This window comes from Rhincodon typus, chromosome 2 (genome assembly GCF_021869965.1).
Source record: "Rhincodon typus isolate 14 chromosome 2, sRhiTyp1.1, whole genome shotgun sequence".
In the NCBI taxonomy this organism is placed as follows: Eukaryota; Metazoa; Chordata; class Chondrichthyes; order Orectolobiformes; family Rhincodontidae; genus Rhincodon; species Rhincodon typus.
In genome coordinates, this window is record NC_063333.1 from 111532701 (window position 1) to 111555294 (window position 22594).

Sequence of the window (22594 nt, forward strand, 5' to 3'; positions counted from 1 at the left end):
CACTTAGCATGCTGCCCTTCATCGGTCGAGGCAATGAGTATAGGAGTTACAGTTGTACAAGTCGTTGGTGATGCCACGCTTGGAATATTGTGTACAGTTTTGGTTACCCTGTTATAAGAAAGACATAGTTAAACTGGAAAGTGTGCAAAGAAGACTTACGAGGATGTTGCCAGAACTAGTAGGCCTGAGTTATAGGGAGAGTTTGGCCAGGATAGGACTTTATTTCTTGGAAATAGGGGAATGAAGGGTGACCTTATTGAGGTATATAAAATCATGAGGGGCATAGATAGGATGAACGCATATAGTCTTTTTCTAGGGATGGGGAATTGAAAACTACATGGCATAGGTTTAAGGTGAGACGGGCAACTTCTTCAGTCAGAGTGGTGCATATATAAAATGGGCTGTCAGAGAAAGTGGTTGAAGTGGGTTCAGTAGCAACATTTAAAAAAACATTTGGATAGGTACATTGATGGGAAGGGTTTAGAGGGATATGGACAAAATGTGGGCAATTGGAACTAGTTGAGTGGGCACCATGGTCAGCATGGACCAGTTTGGGCTGAAGGCCCTGTTTCCATGCTGTATCACTCTGACTCTATGACTTCTTTTCAAAATTGATTGTAAATATCTGGGAAGCTCTCGGTTTTAGAGATGAAATATAACTTCAAGTCTTTCCTTTTAATTGAATTTTGAACTTTGTTCTATGAAAGATTAGGACATTAAATTATAATTAATTTATTAAATATGTTGTTGTGGGGGGTGGTTCAGTTAGCTTGGTTGGCTGGACAGCTGGTTTGCAATTCAGACCATGCTGAGGTTACCATGAAGGACAGTCTTTCTCAATCTCTCCCCTTGTCTGAGGCGTTGAGACCCTCCGATTAAACCACCTTCAGTCATCTCTCTTTCTCTCTCTCGAGAGAGAGACAACAGCCCTAAAGTTACTTTATCTTTTGTCTTTAGTTATGGGCTAGATACTGATTGGATACCTTTATAAAATCTAAGAAAATATTAAATGAGGGAGAGCCATTCACCCTGATTAAAGGCTGTATGTAAATATTCTGCGATTCCCAAAATTATTTAAGTAAATTTCCAGAATATTTATGCTTTTTTACATTTGTGTTAGTCAACTCTGACCTATTGTATTCCTGAGAGAATGCCCTACTCAGTAGTTTCAGAGATCATCCATATTGTTCCATTTATCTTCCATATTATCATTTCAGCATTTATGTAGTTTCAATACAATTTACATTTAAGGCTGTGTTTTATAATCTGTGTTTAATTGTACAGGCTGAAAAAGAAATTCTATTCCTGGGAAGAATGCATGAATCTCAGGGAAGTTAAGGTACTACACAACATAAGCATCTGTTTATGCTATTCAATGTTGTAGCTGTATAGAAACATTCAGGCTTTTTTAATTATCAAAAGCATTGTGGATGTTAGAGTGATCAGTAAAGACTGAACTTTCATTTACTCACAAATGCTTGCTTATCCGTAAGGGAATTATGGTTTTATTCTGCTACTTTTGCATAATTAGTGAGTTTTTTTGTTGATATTACCATAAAATGACAGTTTAACATGAAAGATTACGGAGTGCATTTGAAGCCCTTCCCAGCACCTTAAATAACGATCTCGCTACTGCTTCTTTTTACAGAGCGTGAGCTTACTTTAAAATGATGTGTAGAATATGGTCTGTTTTTCTGTGGTATTGCAAAGTAAATAGTATTTTCAGTTTATTTAAGGGATGTAAGCATTATCAATGTAATGTGTGGGATAATTCGGGTAATGGCTGGAAGATTTTTTCCTAGTCCATATTATTCTTATTCAATTCTCTGCTCAAAGGCAAGTCCAACCCACAGTATCACAACCTCTACTACAAGTAGGGCAAGGAAGCAGATTCTGAATTCACCCCAGTTGGAACGGGAATTGAACACCATGCTGTTGGCATGAATCTGATCTGCACTGGTCATGCCAACTGAACCTTATAATCCAACAAAGAGTCGGAGTTGCTGTAGCAACGTGCATGTTTATGGATGTGTTCTCATCTAGAGCTATGAATATTGATAGTTGAGGCTCCAAGTGTTCCCATCACATAGCTGATCAGGAAGCTGTCCTGTTCTTGCTGCTGCCAAAATAAAACAACTTACATGTTGGTACTCAACCTGTTGGTCCATGAACATATTTTGAATACATATAAACATTCAAAATTGGAGCAGAAGATGATTTTTCAGCCCCTGGAGGCTGCTGTACTATTCAAAAAGATCATGGCTGTTTGTAATTCAATAAACTTTGATTCCCTTGCCTAATAAGAATTTATCCACCTCTGTTTTAAAATTATTCAATAATCCCACCTCCACTGCTTTCTTTGATGAAAAGTTCTGAAGTTACATGATCTCTGGGACAGAGAGAATTCCTCTCACCTCTGTCCTGAAAGGTGAACCCTAATTTTAAAACGTGCCCCTAATGCTGGGCTCACCCACAAGATGAACTTTGTTTTCTGCAGTCAATTTTGATGTGGCACCTTATCGAATGGCTTCCGGAAATCCAACTGTGTGTATAAGCTTCCCTTCCTCCGCAGCACATGCACCTCCTTCAAAGGTCTCCAATAAGTTGGTTAACCATGACTTCCTTTTGACAAAGCTACCCAATTACCTTGAAGTTTTCTAAATGCTCATCTATAATCTCTTTACCTATTACACAACAGATGTGAAACTAACTGGCCTGTAGTTTCCTGTTTTCTTTCTTTCTTAAATACAGCAGTTATTTTTGTTACTTTCAAGTCTGATTGAACCTTTCCTGAATTTAGGGCATTTTAGAAAATTAACCCCAATGCATCTACCTCTTATTTAAGGCCGTAATCTGGACCTAATGAAGTGCCAGTCCTCCACTTTGTCAGTTTGGTTAGTACTGCTTCTGTTGTTGTAATTTGCTAAATTCCTCTCTCCCTTCCACCTCCTGATTTTACAGCCATTACAGCAAAGTTATTGTACTGTTTTACAATGGAGGCAGAAACAAAATGTTTGTTTATTTCATCTGTTATTTCCATATTATCTGCTAATAACTCCTATTCTCACTCTTTGGAAATCAATACTCTCTTTTCTTACCTCTTTTTAAATACCTGTGAAAACTCTTGGATTAGTTTAACTTGGCATCATGTTCAGCACAACATTATGGGCCAAAGTGCTTGTTCCTGTGCTACGCTGTTCTATGTTCTAAATGGTAAGTTCAGTATTTCTGAAGCTTTGACAATATTTCTTCATTTCTTTCTTTTTAATCTATTCATTTGTGGGTTGTGAGCATCGCTGGCTGGCTAGCATTTATTGTCTGATTCTAGTTGCCCTTGAGAAGATGGTGGAGAGTTGCTGTCTTGAACTGCTGCAGTCCACCTGTTGTGGTTCACCCACAATGCCACTAGGGAGGGGAATTCCAGGATTTAGACCCAGTGACTGTGAAAGAACGTGATATATTTCAAAGTCAATAGGGGAACTTGAATGTTGTGGTGTTTCCATATATCTGCTGCCCTTGTCCTTCTAGATGGAAGTGGTCGTGGGTTTGGAAGGTGCTATCTGAGGATCTCTGAATTTCTGCAGTGCATCTTGTAGGTAGTACACTGCTGATACTGAGCGTCGGTGCTTGAGAATGTAGTGTCAATCATGTGGGTTGATTTGTCCTGGATTGTGTCAAGCTTCTTGAGTGTTGTTGGGACTGCAGTTATCTAGGCAAGTGGCGACTATTCCATCACACTCCTGACTTGTGCCTTGTGGATGGCGGACAGGCTTTGGGATTCTAAGGTGGTGTATTACTTGCTACAGTATTCCTAACCTCCGACCTGATCTTGTAGCCACTGCGTTTATTTGGTGAGTCCAGTTGCGTTTCTCATCAATGATAACCCCAAAATGTTGACGTTGGGGAATTGTGATGGTAACACCATTGAATATCAAGGGGCAATAGTTAGATTGTCTCTGTCTCTTATTCGTGATGGTCATAGCCGGGCATTTGTGTAGTGTCAATGTTATTTGCCACTTGTCAGCCCGAGCCTGGATATTATCCAGATCTTGCCACACTTGGACATGGACTGCTTCAGTATCTGACGAGTTGCAAATGATGCTGAACATTGTGCAATCATTGGTGGACATTCCCAATTCTGACCTTATGATGGAGGGAAGGTCATTGATGAAGCAACTGAGATGGTTGGGCCGAGGACCGTACCCTGAGGAACTCTTGCAGAGATGTCCGACCTCCAACAACCACGACCACCTTCCTATGTGTCAGGTATGACTCTAACCACTGGAAGTTTGGCCCTGGATTCCCATTGATTCCAGTTTTGCTAGGACTCCTTGATGCCACAGTCAGTTGAATGAAGCCTTGATGTCAAGGGCTGTCACTCTCACCCCACCTCTGGAATTCAGCTCTTTTTTGTTTTGGTCCACATTTGGACCAAGGTTGTAATGAGTCAGTACTGAGTAGTCGTGGTGGAACCCAAACTGTATGTCAGCGTTAGTAGGAACTGCAGATGCTGGAAAATCTGAGATAACAAGGTGTAGAGCTGGATGAACACAGCAGGCCAAGCATCATCATAGGAGCAGGAAGGCTGACGTTTCAGGCCTAGACCCTTCATCAGCGTCGCTGGCTGGCTAGCACTTATTGCCCGATTCTAGTTGCCCTTGAGAAGATGGTGGAGAGTCGCCATCTTGAACTGCTGCAGTGCACGTGGTTTACCCACAATGCCATTAAGGAGGGAATTCCAGGATTTGGACCCAGCGACAGTGAAAGAGCGTGATATATTTCCAAGTCTGGTGAGTGGTTTGGAGGGGTTTGCTGCTTGATAGCACTGTTGATGATGCCTTCTTTCACTTTACTGATGATCGAGAGTAAACTGATGGGGCGGTAATTGGCCATGTTAGATTGGTCCTGCTTTCAATGTACAGGACATACTTGGGCAATTTTCCACATTGTCGGGTCAATGGCAGTGTTGTAACTGTAAAGGAACAGCTTGGCTAAGGGAGCGGCAGGTTTTGGAGCGCAAGTCTTCAGTACTATTGCTGGAGTGTTGTCAGGGCCCGTTGCCTTTGCAGTACTCAGTGTCTCCAGCTGCTTGTTGATATCACGTGGAGTAAGTTAAATTTGCTGAAGACTGGTGGTATCTGTAATGCTGTAATTTTGCTATAATTTAGTTTACAAACTTTGTAATAATTCTGAAATTGTCTGATGTCTATGAAAAAATATATAGCCAAATTCAGTTTGTAAGGTAGGGAGGAACAGATGGGATGCAGTAAACCTCGTTATTGCATTACATTGCAGCAAGAGACTTGTTTCATTTTAATGCTTTGGCTGCCAGTACTGAGCAGGTGCACCAAAGTATCTTGCTAGTTGAAGTGGAGAAGCCATGCACTCCTTGGCCTCACAGAATTAAATAAAGTTTTCAATTATTTTTGTATTGATGTGCAGTGACATCCTTAGAGCTTGCTGGTGATTTTGGTTGATGAAAATTATTTGGTTCTGGCCAGTCCAAGCAGGAGAATTGGATGCTTATTTTAGACCCACTCCAGTCATGTCAATTGAGCATCTGAGAGATCTTGCCATAATAGCAAGCAGGTACCTTTTGTGCCACTTTTTCAGTCAAATAAGTAAGATGCCATTGCTGGTTCTGGTTCTGGGAAATTAGCCAAGTTGATCAACTGTCAGTCGGTGTCATATAGAGGGAAGAATGATGCAAGTGTTGCAATATTCAGATTAACCATGGAAAAGAACAAATTGCTGTGTAGAATAAAATACCAACCAAGCTTGTGTTTGTGGCTTGAGGACAGTTCTGTCCTGGATAAATTAGAATCAAAGATTAACCGACAAATAATTAAACATTAATCTGCTTTTAACGAGGTTAGAGTACAGGCAAGGTATAAGTTGGAAAGAATACATGCAAAAACCTAGAATTTCCTGAATTGTAATGGGCAGGCATGAGTGGCACAAGACAAAATGGTCTAAGCTTTTCTTGGGACAAGGAATTATGTTATTATAGTACATTTTTAATGATTCGTTGTGATTGCAAATGTTCTAAACAATTTCAAATGGGTGAAATTACTTGTTTGGACGCTAATGTCAAAATACCAAGATGACTTCAGCATTTCAACATTTCAGCATTTACTTCATACAAATTTAAGGATGACAAAGTCTGCACTAACACCAGAATGTGACCCATTTCATTCAATCCATCTTGTGCATGGAAGATGATTGAAGGAGTTAGAACTTGATATTTTCATTATTTAAATTAGAAATATAGAGCCCTGAATGTTTGTTTGCGGAGGTAGAAATGCTCTCAGCCTTAGCCAGAATGGCACTGTAGCCTTGAATGCAGCGGTCCCACCCATCTGAGTGACATCCTACATTTTTTTGCTGGAGTGGGAAGGGAAAGTGGGATGTGTTTCACACACCTCCTGTTCATTGAGGCAGTAGCAGATCTAAAAGCTCTGCTGCCCTCCAGCAATTTTCATCAAGGTTTCTGAAACATGACCCATAGGATCTACATATTGGAGGAAAAAGTCTAAATCTATCAGAGGGGTCAGTTATCATTTTGGAGAGATTGGGTACCATTTATGGACTGTGAAGAGCAGACATGAATGTGTATAAAAGATGGATAAGATTTGGGGAATGACCAGTTATCAAGTCATTTAAATTTAAAAGAAAAACCTGCTGTTTCTCTCAATTGAAAAAGATCAGAACTTGTAATTTCAATAGCAGGTTGTTGACATAATCCTGGGGTTTGACATTGAATTAGTACTGTTTGACTGTTTCCACAGCCTGCCCTTTATTGTAGGAGGGAGCTTGTAAATTCACACTTTTATTTACAGCTCCAAGAGGTCATTCAAGGCTTAGCTATCTTAGATGTCAGCACAAATGTATGTTTTTATAAGGTGAAATAGCTGCTCAGAGGTCGGTATCCCATCACTAAGTCACCCTTTATTTACTTGTGCACAGTACGTGGAGTCTGACCAGCTAGCTCATAGCCAGTCCCGACAGTGAGGAGACTCTCTGAATCTCCTGCTTATTGGCCCAGGGTAACAACCCTAATCAAGCATCCCAGAGTCAATGAGATCCACCTGGAATTAAGTACTCTGATGAGATTTAAATAAAATGAATTGGCTTTTATCAATACATGTGTAATTTTTAAATCTAGTGAAGTTTGTAATTGATAGTTACAACTGTACTTACCTTCACCTCAGCGCTGCCCATAATGTCTGCTCTTGGTGGATACTAGATGATCTGGCTTTGAGGGTCTAAGGACTAAGAGTGGTAGGTTGGTAGTAAGTACACGTGTGGTTCCCTCAGACAAGTGTTGTGTCCTAAAATTTCCAAATGACGCAGGAATTGCTGTAGGTTGACTAAGTTGACAAGGGTTGATGAAGGGACTGATAGAATGAGGTTTATGGATTAGCACTAAATTGCCATGGAACTTAAAAGGTCCATGAAAAGTGGGTACAGGGGAATAGTTTGGCTCATGGGCTCAATAAGGATGTGGGTGGCATGGAGGGCATGAGAGATATTAGAGTTAAGTAGAGGAGCATAGGCCAGCATGATGAATTTGGGGTGCAGTAGGTTAGCATGGAATGAATGTGGGGTGCTCATGCGAGGGCTAATTCTTTTCAAGTTTCTATGATAGCTGACTCAAAGTATCCTTGTTGCTATTACCTAATTTAAAATCTGAGTAAGGAGTCACCCATTTGAGACAGATGAAGATGAATTTCCTTTCTCAGAGGAAAGTGAATCTGTGGAAGTCTTTACTATAGAGGGTTTTAGAAGCTGGTTTGTTAAGGATATCGAAGGCTGAGATGGATCATTTTAATCAGTAAGGAAATTTGAGAGTTATGGAGAAAAGGCAGGAAGTGGAGCTGAGGATTGTTAGTTCCATCATGAGTTCTAACAGCCCATTCAATGATTTTTCATTATAAATTCTAAACTTAATTTTGAATTACCTCTTTCAACATGAAATGGGTGACATTTCTTCCTTAGTTAAGACAGATGGTACTTTTTGGTACACAACTGTAACCCCAGACTTCATTCCTAAGTACACTTTTGGTCCCTAATTGGCTCCATTCTTCATTTTACCACCTTGTTACAATTTGTAGGCCTTGAGGATTTTTGGATTCCTGTTTTTAGTAACAGCTCATCTCTTTTCCTTCTCTCTTCTTGTTTTTATGTTTTCAATTTTGGACCTTCGTTTTTCAGCCAATTGCTTTGGCCATCTGAGATCTGCCATAAGCTCGCTTTTTCTTCTTCATAATTTGTTTCTTTTGTCGTCTAGGGCGCTGCATATTTGTTTGCAACTGCTTATCTATTTTGTCGCAGTGTACCTTGCCTATGCCCAAACTGTCTCTTCTCCAAAGGCAGCCCAATTTTCAGATAAAGTTTTGTCTGTTAAATATTTTGATTCCAATTAACTTTGGCCAAATCATATTCATCCACTGAAATTGGCTTTCCCCAGTTAATTATCATTGTCCTGGATTGTTACTTGGGTTTTTTTTTTTTGCTTCCATAATGAAACTAAACCTTATGACAAATTGATCATTGTCTCCTAAGTATTCACCTGCAGACATATGATCCAGTGGTTCCAGCTAATTCCTAATAACTAGATCCTCCTTTCTCATTGGACTAGAAACATACTGCTGTTAGACTGTTTTCAGAAAAAAAACTCGTGCCCCCCCCATGTCCTTGATATTCAAACTCTCTCAATTCAAGTAACTAAAATGTTCCACTGTAACTGACTATAAATATTTCACCTCTCTGAAATTTTCTTGCAAATTTCTTCCTTCATATCTTTCCCAATGGCTGGTGGCCTATAATCTACACCAAGCATTGTGATGGCACCATTTTCTGTTCCTTAGCTCTAACCTTGTCCCCTTTGGAATTTCTTCCCTCTCCTGGATTGCAATGTTAACCTCCATCAATAGTGTCACCTTTTCTTCCTTTCTTGTCTTTGTTTAGAAATTTGTATCCAGCAATATTTAACACCCAGATCTTTTCTTCGCAGCAGCTCTCTGTTAATACCACATTGTATTTCCATGTGCAGTCTGTGCCTGTAACTCACCAATCTTGTCTTCACTAACTCAAATAAATGACAATCACCCTAGTTTACACATTACTAGTTTCTTAGCTCAAGCAGCTGAAGGCATTACCTACACGTGTGGTCACCTAAGACAAGTGTAGTGTCCTAAAATTTCCAAATGACGCAGGAGTTGCAAAAACAGGTCACAGATGCACATTTATGATGAAAAAGAAACTTCAGTAATCCAGCTAATGCCCTGTTTGTACTGTTAATTTCAGGTAGTATCTCTAGAATTGCTCTGACTTAAATCTTTATTAATACACTTACTACTATTGTGTTGCAACTCCCTGGAGTAGTACGTTGGAAATGAAGCCCTCCTGTTTCCGGACTCAATGTTAAAATTCTAAATTTTATAAAAGTACACAAAATGCTCCAACTTACCATTGTTTTAGGCCCACATTGACAGAAAACATGGACCAGGTTTCTGTACTTAACATGAATTGCTGTTTATTACAAATAAATAGATTCTAGTTACAGGTAAATAATTATGAATTGATGACATATAATTCTACAAGTTAAATCTTTAGTCCCCTTGTAAAACTCACCCTACACACATACAGACACGGGAAAAAAAAGGTTGTTATGGGTAGAGGGACAGACTATGAAAGCAGTTCAATGGTCCCTGTCCACAATTTTTTGCTTAGCTTATCAGGACATGCTGGTCCTCAGTCTTCCTTCTCCAGGTACTTGGACTTAGTTACAGAAAGCAAAGGGAGAATGGTTCATAGTTGCAGAGTCTGTGACTTATTGGTTAGGAGCCATGGCTTAGAGCAACTGGTGAGGGAACATTAAACTGGCTTCCTTCGGAAACTAATGCAAAATACTGAAGATGCTGGAAATCTGAAGCAAATATCAGAAAATACTGGAAATACTCAGCAGGTCTGGTATTATCTGTGGAGAGCAAAACAGAGTCATTGTTTTGAGTTCAGTGACTCTTCTGAACCTTTTAATATTCAGCGTTCTAAAGAAGAGTCGTACTGGACTCCAAGTGTTAATTGTTTCTCTCTCTACAGATGCTGCCAGACCTACAGTATTTCTTCACCTGATGGGCTTCGAAAGCTTGTGATTTCAAATAAACTTGTTTGGACTATAACCTGGTGCTGTGTGACTTCTGGTTTTAATGAAAAAAAGACTGTTTTTAAAACAGTGTAGTATCAAAAATCTAGAAACATAAAAAGGTAGTCTTTGCAAGAGCAATCTGATTTAAATATTCAATTTCCCAACTCCTAATGTGAAACAAATACCTGAATTTCAATAATGAAGAGATGAATGCCTATCAATCAGCAACTTGCTTAGTTTTGTATGCTGTCACACTTTTATTTTATTTTGTGACCTCCCCTGCTTGTCTTGCAGTGACTCACTTACTCTTTCCACCACTCCTTTTTGTTCTCACTGTTTCCCAACCTTTCCAGCTGGTCTTCCAGTGACTCTGTTACTCTCTCCCACTCCTTTTTTATTTTCACTGACCCACCACCACCTCCCTACTGGTCTGGCAGTGATGCTCTCTCCACCACTGCTTTTATTTGCCCTGTTACCCATCTTCCCTCGCTGGTCTCACAATGATTCTCTCTCAGTGATTCTCTCCCACACTCCATGGTTCGTTTTATTCCCATGATGCTCTTTACTTCTCAACTGGTTGTTTCTTTGGACAAAAAATGGAGTGACTTTCCCTTCAGATGTCACTCCTTCATTATCCCTCTCAATCGTATTTACACCCACAGTGAAAATGTTAGAAGCTACCTTTGTCACACTTTCATGCATATTTCAATGCCACTCTTGTCCTAATGCCACCAGTTTACAATTTTCAACTATTTGCCTTTAAATGTCTTGAGTTCATGATGGTAAGATCATGTTGACCTCTTTGACTCCTACTAAGACAAGTTGCTATTAAAAAGAAAGAGGTGTGGTGTGTCTTAACAGCATTAAGATGGTTAAGTCCCCAGGTCCTGATGGGATCTATTCCAGAATATTGAAGGAGGCAAGAGAACAAATTGCTGGAACATTGACATCTTTGTTTCCTCTTTGGCCACAGGTGAGATCCCAGAGGATTGGAGAATAGGTAATATTGTCCCATTATTTAAAAAAGGTAATAAGGATAATCAAGGAAATTACAGGCCTATGAGCCTCACGTGGGGAAATTATTGGAAAAGATAGTCAGGGATAAGATCAATAAGCATTTCAAAGCAAATGGACTGATTAGCGATAAACAGCATTGTTTTGTGCAGGGGAGATCATGCCTCACTAACTTGATCGAGTTTTTTTGAGGTGGTGACGAAGATGGTTGATGAGGGAAAAGTGGCTGATGTTGTCTACATGGACTTCAGTAAAGCCTTTGACAAGGTTCCTCATTGGCAGACTGGTACAAAAGCTGAAATCACATGGTATCACTGGTGAGCTGGCAAGATGGATACAGAACTGGCTTAGTCGTAGATGACTGAGCGTAGCGGTGTAAGAAGCCTTTTCAGAATGGAGGCTTGTGATTAGTGGTGTTGCGCAGGGATGAGTGTTGGGGCCTCTACTGTTCATGATCTCCATAAACGATTTGGAGGAAAATGTAGCTGGTCTAATTAGTAAGTGTGCAGATGATACAAAGATTAGTAGGGTTGCTGATAGTGAGGAGGATTGTCAGAGGATACAGTAGGATATAGATCAGTTGGAGGCATGGGCAGAAAAATGGCAGATGAGGTTTAATCTGGACAGATGTGAGATGATGCATTTTGAAAGGTCAAGTACAGATGGAAATTATACAGTATACAGTGATTGACGAAACTCTTAGGAATATTTATATGCAGAGAGATCTGGGTGTGAAGGTTCACACATCACTGAAGGTGCAGCGCAGATAGTGGAAAAAAAAGGCGGGATGGCATGCTTGTCTTCATTGGAAGGGGTATTGAGTATAAGGATAGGCAAGTTATGCTGCAGCTTTAGAGAACTGTAGTTAGGCCACACTTGAAATATTGCATACCATTTTGGTCACCACACTACCAGAAGGATGTGGATTCTTTGAAGAGGGTACCAGAATGTTGCCTGGTATGGTGGATTTTAACTATGACAAAAGGTTGGATAGACTGAGTTTGTTTTCACTGGAACGCAGGAGGTTGAAGGGTGCCCTGATAGAAGTTTATAAGATTGTGAATGGCATGGATAGAGTGGAAAGTATGAGGCTTTTTTCCAGGGTGGAGGGGTCAATTATTAGGGGACACAGGTTCAAAGTGCAAGGGAGGGCAGTTTAAAAGAGATGTGCAAGGTGCGTTTTTCACTCAAAGGGTGGTGAGTGCTTGGAATGCACTGCCAGTGAATGTGGTAGAAGCAGACAATGTCAGCATTCAAGAAGCACCTTGATGAATATGTGAATAGGAAGGGAATAGAGGGATATAGATCCTGTAACTGAAGGCCGTTTTAATTTGGAAGGACAAAATGTATTGGTGCAGGCTTAGAGGACAGAAGGGCCTGTTCCTGTGCTGTTTTGTTCTTTGTTCTTTGTTCTTTGTTTTTGCCTTCTACCCTTTTGACCATAGAGTCATTGAAATGTACAGTACAGAAACAGATCCTTTGGTCCAACTCATCTACGCTGACCAGATATCCTAAATTAAGCTAGTCCCATTTGCCAGCATTTGGCCCTGCCTATTCATGTGCCCATCCAGATGCCTCTTAAATGTTATAATTGTACCAGCCTCCACCACCATCTCTGGTAGCTGATTCCATACACACACCACCCTCTGCATGAGAACATTGCCTCTTCGGTCCCTTTTAAATCTTTCCCCTCTCACCTTAAACCAATGCTCTCTAGTTTTAGACTCCCCAGACCCTGGGACAAAGGCTTTGGCTATTCACACTATCCATGACCCTCGTGATTTTATTAACGCCTATAACGTGATTCATCAACTTCAGACCCCCTAGGGAAAGTAGCTCCTGCATAGCATAGAATATCACAGAATCCCCACAGTGTGGAAACAGGCCCTTCCCCTCCCCCCCCAGCAAGTTCGTACTGACCCTCTACACAGCCTCTCCCTGTAGCTGAAACCCTCCAAACCTGTCAATATCCTTGTAAATCTTTTCTGAATCCTTTCAAGTTTCATAACATCTTTCCTATAGCAAGGACACCAGAAATAAATGCAGAATCCAAAAGTGGTCTAACTAATGTCCTCTATAGCTGCAACATGTCCTGGCATTCTAAAACTCACTGCACTGGCGAATAAAGGCAAGCGTACCAAACACCTCCTTCATCATCCTGTCTACCTTTCCACTTTCTGTACCCAAAAGGTCTGCTTGTTCAGCAACAATCCCAGGACCTTACCATTGTGTATGTACCTGATTTGCCTTACCAAAATGTGTCACTTCCCATTTATCTAAGTTAAACTCCATCTGCTATTCCTCAACCCATTGGCCCAACTGATCAAGGTCCTGTTATATTCTGAGAAAACCTTCTTTGCTGTCCACTACACCACTAATTTTGGTGTCATCTGCAAACTTACTAACCATACCTTCTGTATTCAAATTCAAATGACTTATTTAAATGACAAAAAGATGTGAACCCAGCACCAAAGAGGGTCTAGGCCTGAAACGTCAGATTTCCTGCTCCTTTGATGCTGCTTGGCCTGCTGTGTTCATCCAGCTCTACACCTTGTTATCTCAGATTCTCCAGCATCTGCAGTTCCTACTATCTCTGAACCCAGCACTGATCCTTGTGCCACACTGCTGGTCACAGGCCTCCAATCAAAAGGCAACCCTCCACCACCACCACCCTTTGACTCCTACCTTCAAGCCAATTTTGCACCCAACTGACCAGCTCTCCCAGTATTTCATGTGATTGTTGAACGCCTTGCTGAAGCCTATATAGAACATGTTTGCCAGTATGTCTTCATCAATCTTCTTTGTCACTCCTTCAAAAAAACTGAAGTTAGTGAGACACAATTTCCCACCACTTCGAGAAAGTCTGCTCTTTTAATTCTGCTGTTCCCTTCACTATAGATTCAATCCTGTACACTTAATATATGCTGGTAGACCAGGCATAAGGTTTACAAATAGAGATCTACTGCCACCAACAGTCGGAGTTATGCCATACCTATTGGCTAAAATGGCAGTTTCCCTTCTTACAAATCTTGTGACTTTTAGGTGTATTTGAAAAGTTCTGAAGTTCATACATTTAATATTATTTTCTTCACGTGTAAAAGACTCAGCTAATTTAGTTGAACAATGTTACTGGTTGAGCAATGTTTCCTTTTCACTAGCAATTTTTCTGAAGGTTTTTATTTGTATTTTCCTCAAAATCCTGAATTTTAATTTATATGCTTTAGGGACAAGTACAGGATACAGTAAAGACTATAGGGCCTGGCAATAGTACTGAAGGATTATGCTCTAGAAGTTGTTGTACCCATAGCCAAGCTGTTCCAGTACACTTATGACACTGGAACCAACCTGATAATGAGGAACATTTCCCAACTACATTCTGTGCACAAAAGCAGGGCAAATCTATCAAAATCAATGACTACACTGTCAGTTTTCTCCCAATCATCTTTAAAATGATGGAAGGGTTTATTAACAGTGCTATCAAGCAGCACTTGCTTAACAATAGCATGCTCATTGATGCTCAGTTTGGGTTCTGGCAGGACCACTCCTCTCCTGATGCCATTGCAGCCTACATTTTACATAGATAGAAAAGCTGAACTCCAGTGTGGCAGGACAGAACCCTTGACATCAAGGCCACGTATTACCGAGTGTGGCATCAAGGAGCCTTAGCAAAATTCCTGTCAATGGGAATTGAGGAAATCTCTTCACGGGTTGGAGGCCAGACTTGTCGCAAAGGAAGATGGTTATGATTTTTGGAGAAAGCTAGAAGTCACATGACATCAGGTTATGGTCCAACAAGTTTGTTTGAAATCACAAGCATTCGGAGCACTGCTCCTTCGTCAGATAAAAATTCAGATTGTGATTTCAGATAAACCTGTTGGATTATAACCTGGTGTCGTGTGACTTCTGACTTTGTCCGACCCAGTCCAATACTGCCACCTCCACATCACGATTTTTGGAGGTTGGTAATCTCCGCTCCAAGACGTTTCTGCAGGAGCTCCTCAAGGTAGTGTCCTGGGCTCGTTAATCTTCAGCTGTTTTAAAAATGAGCTTCCCTCCATCTTAAGATTTAATAATGGGGGATACTTAGTAATGATTCAGTACCACTTGTGACTCCTCAGATACTGAAGAAGTCCACGGCCAAATGCACCAAACCTGGAAAACATCCAAACTTGGACAAATAAGTGGCACATGTACCACATGAGTGCCAAGGAATGACAATCTTCAACTGGAGAGGATCTAAACATTGCCCTTTGACATTCAATGGAATTACCATCACGGGACAACCCCACAGTCAACATCCTATGGGTTTCCATTAGGGACAAACAGTTTTACGACATGGAAAGAGCTACGGCAGTCAACAAGCACATACTCACTCTTGTCCCATTTTCTAGCATTTGGCCCATAACCTTACATCATATGAATGTCTAAGTTTTTTAAAATGATGTGATGGTTCCTGCTTCTATTATTCTTTCAGGCAGTCAGTTTCAGATATCCACCACCCTCTGGGTTAAAAAACAAACTGCCTAAATCTCCATCAACCTTCTGCCCTTTACCCTAAATCTATGTTGTATCTTTTTCTTAAATCAATACCGTTCTCTATCAAATCCACCGAAGTCAAACCAATGTTCTTCTCTGACCATTACCTCTTGCTGGCCAACTGTCACCTACGGGATGACCAGCAGGCTGGTAAGGAAACATGGAAGCTGAACGTAAAACCTTTGACCCCAGAAAACACTGAGGAGCTAAAAAAGGATTTTACAGGTTGGAGGACCGTGAAGCCTCTCTTTTAGTTTCCAGTGGACTAGAGAGAAACAGTCAAGGAGAACATCAAGAGGTTCTTAATTCTTAAAAGTGTTCAGAAAGTGAGAGAGAGAGAGATGGGGAAATTTCTAGAAAAGCGTGCAGAACCTACTTCTGCTGTAGAAGATAAGGGTTGATGTGTCAGAGGATCTCCAGAAGGTGAAAAGCCAGTAAGCCTTGCAGTTTGCCTTGAGGCCTCAAGATAATCTCATGAGCCAGGGCCCAGACCGTGGAGCAGGATGAGGCATGCTTGTGTTTCTTCTTCCAAAAGGTGTAGAAGAAGAGTTCTGTGCTCAGCAGCCTGAAGGAAAAAGACGACTTGATAATGCCATCTTAGTCTGACATCCTGAGGTTTAGCAAACCCTTTTATGCCAGCCCGTATGATACAAAACCCACTGCCTCCCAGTTGTTCCTGTCCTCTATCACGGAGATCTTAGACAACAGCACAGGGGAGAAGCTGGACCAGCCTTTATTGCTAGATGAGCTTACTAAGGCCCTCGAGTCCTTAGAAAAGAATAACATTTCTGGAAGCAACCACTTATCGGCCAAGTTGTATTCAGTTCTGTGTGACTGAAGTAGCCAGGACCTGCTGGATGTGAATGATGGTATGCTTCTGGCATGAAGCATGTCTGATTCTGAGGAAAGTCGTCATCATCCTCATTTACAAGTGGAAGAGGTAGGGGGAGGAAATTAGAAATTGGTGACCAATTTTATTGCTGAATGCAGATTACAAAATCCTGTTTAAGGTCATCGCCAACTGGGTCAGGTCTGCTCTGGGGTTGGTGATCCACCCCACCAAACCTGTGGCATACTGGGCAGAATGATGTATGAGAGCCTCGTGCTCCTAAGGAGTATGATCCCCTCATGTAGGACAGGGACACCTGCCTCATCATCCTGGACCAGTAGAAGGCCTTTGAAAGGATATTGGACACCTAAATATTGGATGTGTTCTCCAAAGTGGCTTTGGGGAAGGAATCTGCAAAGACTGCTCTCACCAACTTTGTTAGTGCAGTCTCACTTAGTGGGTGGGGATCGGATCTGGAGTCAGGCAAGGCTGCACACTCTCTCCTGCCTTCTTTGTATGCTGTATAGAGCTTTTTGCTGAGTCCGTCAGGAAGGATGCGAGCCTGACAGGGCTAACTATTCCAGGCAGCGGAGGCCTGTGGGTCAAAGCCTCCTTTTACATGGATGACGTTGCTGTTTTCTGCTTGAATCTGTTGTCAGTGCACATACTCATGAGCATCTTCGACCAGCTCGAACTGGCCTCAGGAGCCAAGATAAATTGAAGCAAGAACAAGACCATGTCTATTTGGGAACTGGGTCGACCGATCCTTTATCCCCTTCACCATCAGGACAGTTGAACTGAAGGTAAACAAAGAACGAAGAAAATTACAGCACAGGAACAGGCCTTTTGGCCCTCCAAGCCTGCACCGACATGCTGCCCATCATAACTAAAATCCCCTACCCTTCTGGGGACCATATCTCTCTATTCCCATCCTATTCATGTATTTGTCAAGACGCCCTTTAAAAGTCAGTATAGTATTTGCTTCCACTACCTCCCGTAGCAGTGAGTTCCAGGCACCCACCATCCTCTGTGTAAAAAACTTACCTCGTACATCACCTTTAAACCTTGCCCCTCGCACCTTAAACCTATGGCCCCTAGTAACTGACTCTTCCAACCTGGGAAAAAGCTTCTGACTCTCCACTCTGTCCATGCCTTTCATAATCTTGTAGACCTCTATCAGGTTGCCCCTCAACCTCTGTTGTTCCAGTGAGATCAACCCAAGTTTCACCAACTTCTCCTCATAGCTAATGCCCTCCATACCAGGCAACATCCTGGCAAATCTTTTCTGTACCCTCTCCAAAGCCGCCCCATCCTTTTGGTAGTGTGGCAACCAGAATTAAACACAATATTCCAAAAGCAACCGAACTAAGGTTCTATAAAGCTGCTACATTACCTGCCAATTTTTAACTCAATGCTCTGGCTGATGAAGGCAAGCATGCGATATGCCTTGTTGACTACCTTTTCCACCTGCATTGCCACTTTCAGTGACCTGTGTACCTGTACACCCAGATCCCTCTGCCTATCAGTACTCTTAATGGTTCTGCCATTTACATAGAACATAGAACATTACAGCGCAGTACAGGACCTTCGGCCCTCGATGTTGCACCGACCTGTGAAACCAATCTGAAGCCCATCTAAACTAAACTATTCCATTATCATCCATATGTTTATCCAATGACCATTTAAATGCCCTTAAAGTTGGCGAGTCTACTACTTTTGCAGGCAGGGCATTCCACACCCTTACTACTCTCTGAGTAAAGAACCTACCTCTGACATCTGTCCTATATTTATCACCCCTCAATTTAAAGCTATGTCCCCTCGTGCTAGTCATCACCATCCGAGGAAAAAGGCTCCCACTGTCCATCCTATCTAATCCTCTGATCATCTTGTATGTCTCTATTAAGTCACCTCTTAACCTTCTTCTCTCTAATGAAAACAGCCTCAAGTCCCTCAGCCTTTCCTCATAAGACCTTCCCTCCATACCAGGCAACATCCTGGTAAATCTCCTCTGCATCCTTTCCAATGCTTCCACATCCTTCCTGTAATGCGGTGACCAGAACTGTACGCAATACTCCAAGTGCGGCTGCAACATGACCTCATGGCTCCGAAACTCAATCCCTCTACCAATAAAACCTAACACACCGAACGCCTTCTTAACAACCCTATCAACCTGGGTGGCAACTTTCAGGGATCTATGCACACGGTGTATTTACGGTATATTTTCCATCTGGATTAGACCTTCTGAAATGCATTACCTCACATTTTTCCGGATTAAACTCCATCTGCCATCTCTGTGCCCAAGTCACCAACTGATCTATATCCAGCTGTATCCTTTGATGGTCCTCATCACTATCTACAATCCCACCAATCTTCATGTCATCGGCAAACTTATTAATCAGACCAGTTACATTTTCCTCCATATCATTTATATACATTACAAATAGCAAAGGTCCCAACATTGATCCCTGAGGAATGCCACTCGTCACAGCCCTCCATTCAGAAACACACTCTTCCATTGCAACTCTTTGTTTTCTGTGACCGAGCGAGTTTTTTTTATCCATCTTGCAAGCTCACCTCTGACCCCGTGCGACTTTACCTTCAGTATCATGAGGGACTTTTTCAAAGGCTTTACTGAAGTCCCTGTGGACAACATCAACTGCCCTACCCTCTTGATCATCTTCATCACTTCCTCAAAAAACTCAACCAAGTTTGTGAGACATGACCTCCCTTTCACAAAACCATGTTGCCTCTCGCTAATACACCCATTGATTTCCAAGTGGGAGTAAATCCTGTCTCGAAGAATCAAGGTGCTGGGATTATGTTTCAGAGGGGCATAATCCCCTCCATGCGCAAAATCTTGGACAAGTGCATCGTCAAGGTGAGGCTGAAACTGGGCTTTTGGGAGCACCACTCCCTTTTCGTTGTGGGTAAAACCTGGTCACCTGGTATGAGACACTTTCTCTGTTGTTACACATGGTACAGGTCTGGTCCATTTCCCACAACTATGCCACTGCAGTCACCTGAGCCATCTTCCACTTCATCTGGTGGTCTAAGATGGACTGTGTCTGCAGGGACACCATGTACTTCACAGGTTAAGGGTAGCAGAACATACCCAACGCCGCCCTCATTCTGATGGCCATCTTTGTGTGTGGCTGCATCAAACTGTGCATAGACCCTTCATATGCAAATACCAAGTGTCACTATGCACTGAGGTTCTACCTGTCCCTGGTGTTGCGAAGGATGGGACTGGCCCCACTGCCCTGGAATACTCCAATCATCAGGCTATTCCGTATCATCTGTCCTTCATTGAGAAATTTGCAAAGAGAATCATTTTTGACCACAAGTCCATAGGAAGTGGTGAGTACGTAGCGTCCTCAAGACCCTGTGGGAAAGGGTGAGGGTGGATCCAGTTGGGTTGTTCCCTGAGCAGACTGTCAAAGTCATTTGGAAGAATGCCTCATTACCAGAACTTTTCAACACGCACCAAGACATAGCTTGGCTGGTAGTGAGAAGGGCATTACCTGCGAGGTCCTTCACGTACATCCGGATTCTCTGCAGCACTGCACGTTGCCCGGGAAGTGGCAGTGGGGTGCGTAGAGACTGTCACACATCTCCTTTTGAAATATGCTTTTGCAAAGGAAGTCCGGAGAGAGATGCAGTGGTTTTTGTCAAGGTTCGTCCTGAGCAGCTCCCTGACGCAAGACGCTGAACTCAATGGGCCGTTTCCCGAAACGCGCACCAAGACAAACGTCGACTGTGCCTGGAGGACCATCAACTTGGTTAAAGCTGCTCTTTGATCTCCTCAACTGAACGTTGCAGACTGGCACATTTCAAGGTCCAGGACTATGTGCTGAGGGAAGCACTAAAGCTTGGGGCAGCTGCCACCAAGGCGCGGTGGGGAAAGACCACCATCTAAGGTCTTTCACCTGAATTTAAATGGGCGGTGGGTTCATTCAGTTATTGGAGCCCCCACCCCTCTGCCAGCCCATGCTTCATATATATGCAAATATAGTCTTGTACAGATAAGAAATGCTTTTAGTTTGTTTGTTTGATGGAGTCAAACTGCAATGTTTGTTTGTTTCTCCATATGATACTATGTAGAACCAAACAGCTTCGGTAACTATATATGAATATCAAGATATTTTTATGAATAAAGTATATTTTTGAAATAATAAAAAGCATTTTAAGAATTCCACCCTGCCTAAGCCTTTCACACTTTTATCCATTCCAGTTAATATTATAGAAGTTGAAATGCCCTACTATTATTTTCCTATTATTTTTAAAATCCCTGAAATTTGACTACATATCTGCCACTTTAGCTCTTCCTGAACTATTTAAGGGTCTACTATACACCCCCAACATTGTGATTGCCCCCTTTCTGTTTTTAAGTTCTACCCATTTGGCCTCAATTGAGGAACCATCTAATAAATCATCCCTCCTCATGGTCATAATTGGTTCCTTGATTGATGTTGAGACACCTCCTCTTTTACACTCCTCCCTATCTTGTCTGAAGATTCTGTATCCCAGAATATTGAACTGCCAGTCCTGCCCCCGCCCAACCATGTCTCCGTAATAGCAGTGCTGACATATTCCCGTGCAATTATCAACACTGTTAACTTATCTGCCTTACTCATAAGACTTAAGGCATTAAAATAAATTCCATTCAAACTTGCTGAGCTCCCTTGTGTCTTAACTTGACTCTTCCTTCTGGACTGACTTGGCTTTTCTTCTACAATTGTGCATCATTCCTTATTGTACTTCTACTCTGATCCCATTCCATTGGCAAATTAGATTAAGTGCCCACCAACAGCACTAGTTCTCCTTCCTGCATCAAGTCATCTGCTCTATCTGCCTATTTCCATATTCACGAGCATGTGGCGCTGGGATTCTGCTTTACTTCTGTTTCTTAGCTCCCTAAATTCTAGCAGGATCTCATCCCTCTTTCTACCCAAGCCATTGGTGCCACCTTGAACTGTGACCTCTGACTGTTGGCACTTCCCCTCAGAATTCTCTGCTGCCAATCAGTGATATCCTTGTCTCTGGCCCCAGGGAAGCAACGTACTATTCTGGGCATGTCTGTGGCTGCAAGAATGCCTGACTGTACTTCTCACTATTGAGTCTCCTACCATTGTAGTTCTTCCTCTGTTTGCCCCTCCCTTGTGCAACTGGGGTTCCAGAGGAACTGTCTCACATTTCAGCACAGAAGAACTGTTCTTGTGTGAGATGCACTCTGGGGCTGTCTTGACTGCTGACCTTCCTCCCTTCTTCTAACTGATGGTCACCCATTTCTTCCCTGACTGCACTTCCTTGAGCTATAAGGTGACTATGGCTATAAACATGATATCCATTTAACTTTCAGCCTTGTAGATGTACTGCAGTGCTTCCAGTCAATGCTTAGGCACCAGAAGCTGGCACCTATGCTGATCAAAGAGGTGGCACTTCCTACATATGTGGTCATCCAGACTGTCAAGGGTATCTAAGATTTCCCATGTATTGTAAGCTGTGAAACAACGCAGGACTGAGTTCCCCCGTCAAGTTAAAAACACTCCCTCTAAATTAAAGCTAAGTAGAAAATTAATTTTTCTTAAAATAATCTGGCATTGTTACTGTTCCTTAATGCAGATTTAAGTGGACAAAAGCAACTTCTCACTACCTACCCATCCACTCACTGCTTTCTGCTGATATCACTTTTGTCAGTTTTTTTGAATTCTGACAGGGTTGCTGTTGTGATGTACCTGCTACTCCTACTGAGCTCAATCTGGGCCTCAGCCTTCAGACTTTAATCATGAAGCTGTGCTGCTGCCATTCACCACTGCTGCCAATTTGACAGGCTGTTCTTCAGGTCAGGATAGACCATAGGCTAGGAAAGACTAGAAATATTGTTTCCTTATTTATGTCCCAAGTCCTACTGAGGTCCACTCTTCCAGTCTGCTTCACAACTATGTGGGCTTGTTGTGCACTCTCCCAGTCTGCTTCACAGTGATTCTGATTTGTGCACGCTTCTCCCAGCCTCTGCAATTGACCACAACCTAAAGTGGGCTAGCCATATAAAAACTGTGACTAAA

The 22594-nt window shown here is 42.0% G+C and overlaps 2 protein-coding genes across 2 annotated transcripts in view; both read left to right on the forward strand.

The window, feature by feature from the left end:
* LOC109927112 (glial cells missing transcription factor 2) overlaps window positions 1-22594 on the forward strand; it is a 1179481-nt gene that overhangs the window by 316745 nt on the left and 840142 nt on the right. The window lies entirely within an intron of this gene.
* Window positions 1-22594, forward strand: part of LOC125486561 (serine/threonine-protein kinase MAK-like) — a 221916-nt gene that overhangs the window by 11202 nt on the left and 188120 nt on the right. The window contains 1 exon segment of the mRNA XM_048614462.1: window positions 1285-1339. Within this exon segment, the coding sequence (XP_048470419.1) occupies window positions 1285-1339 (55 nt within the window).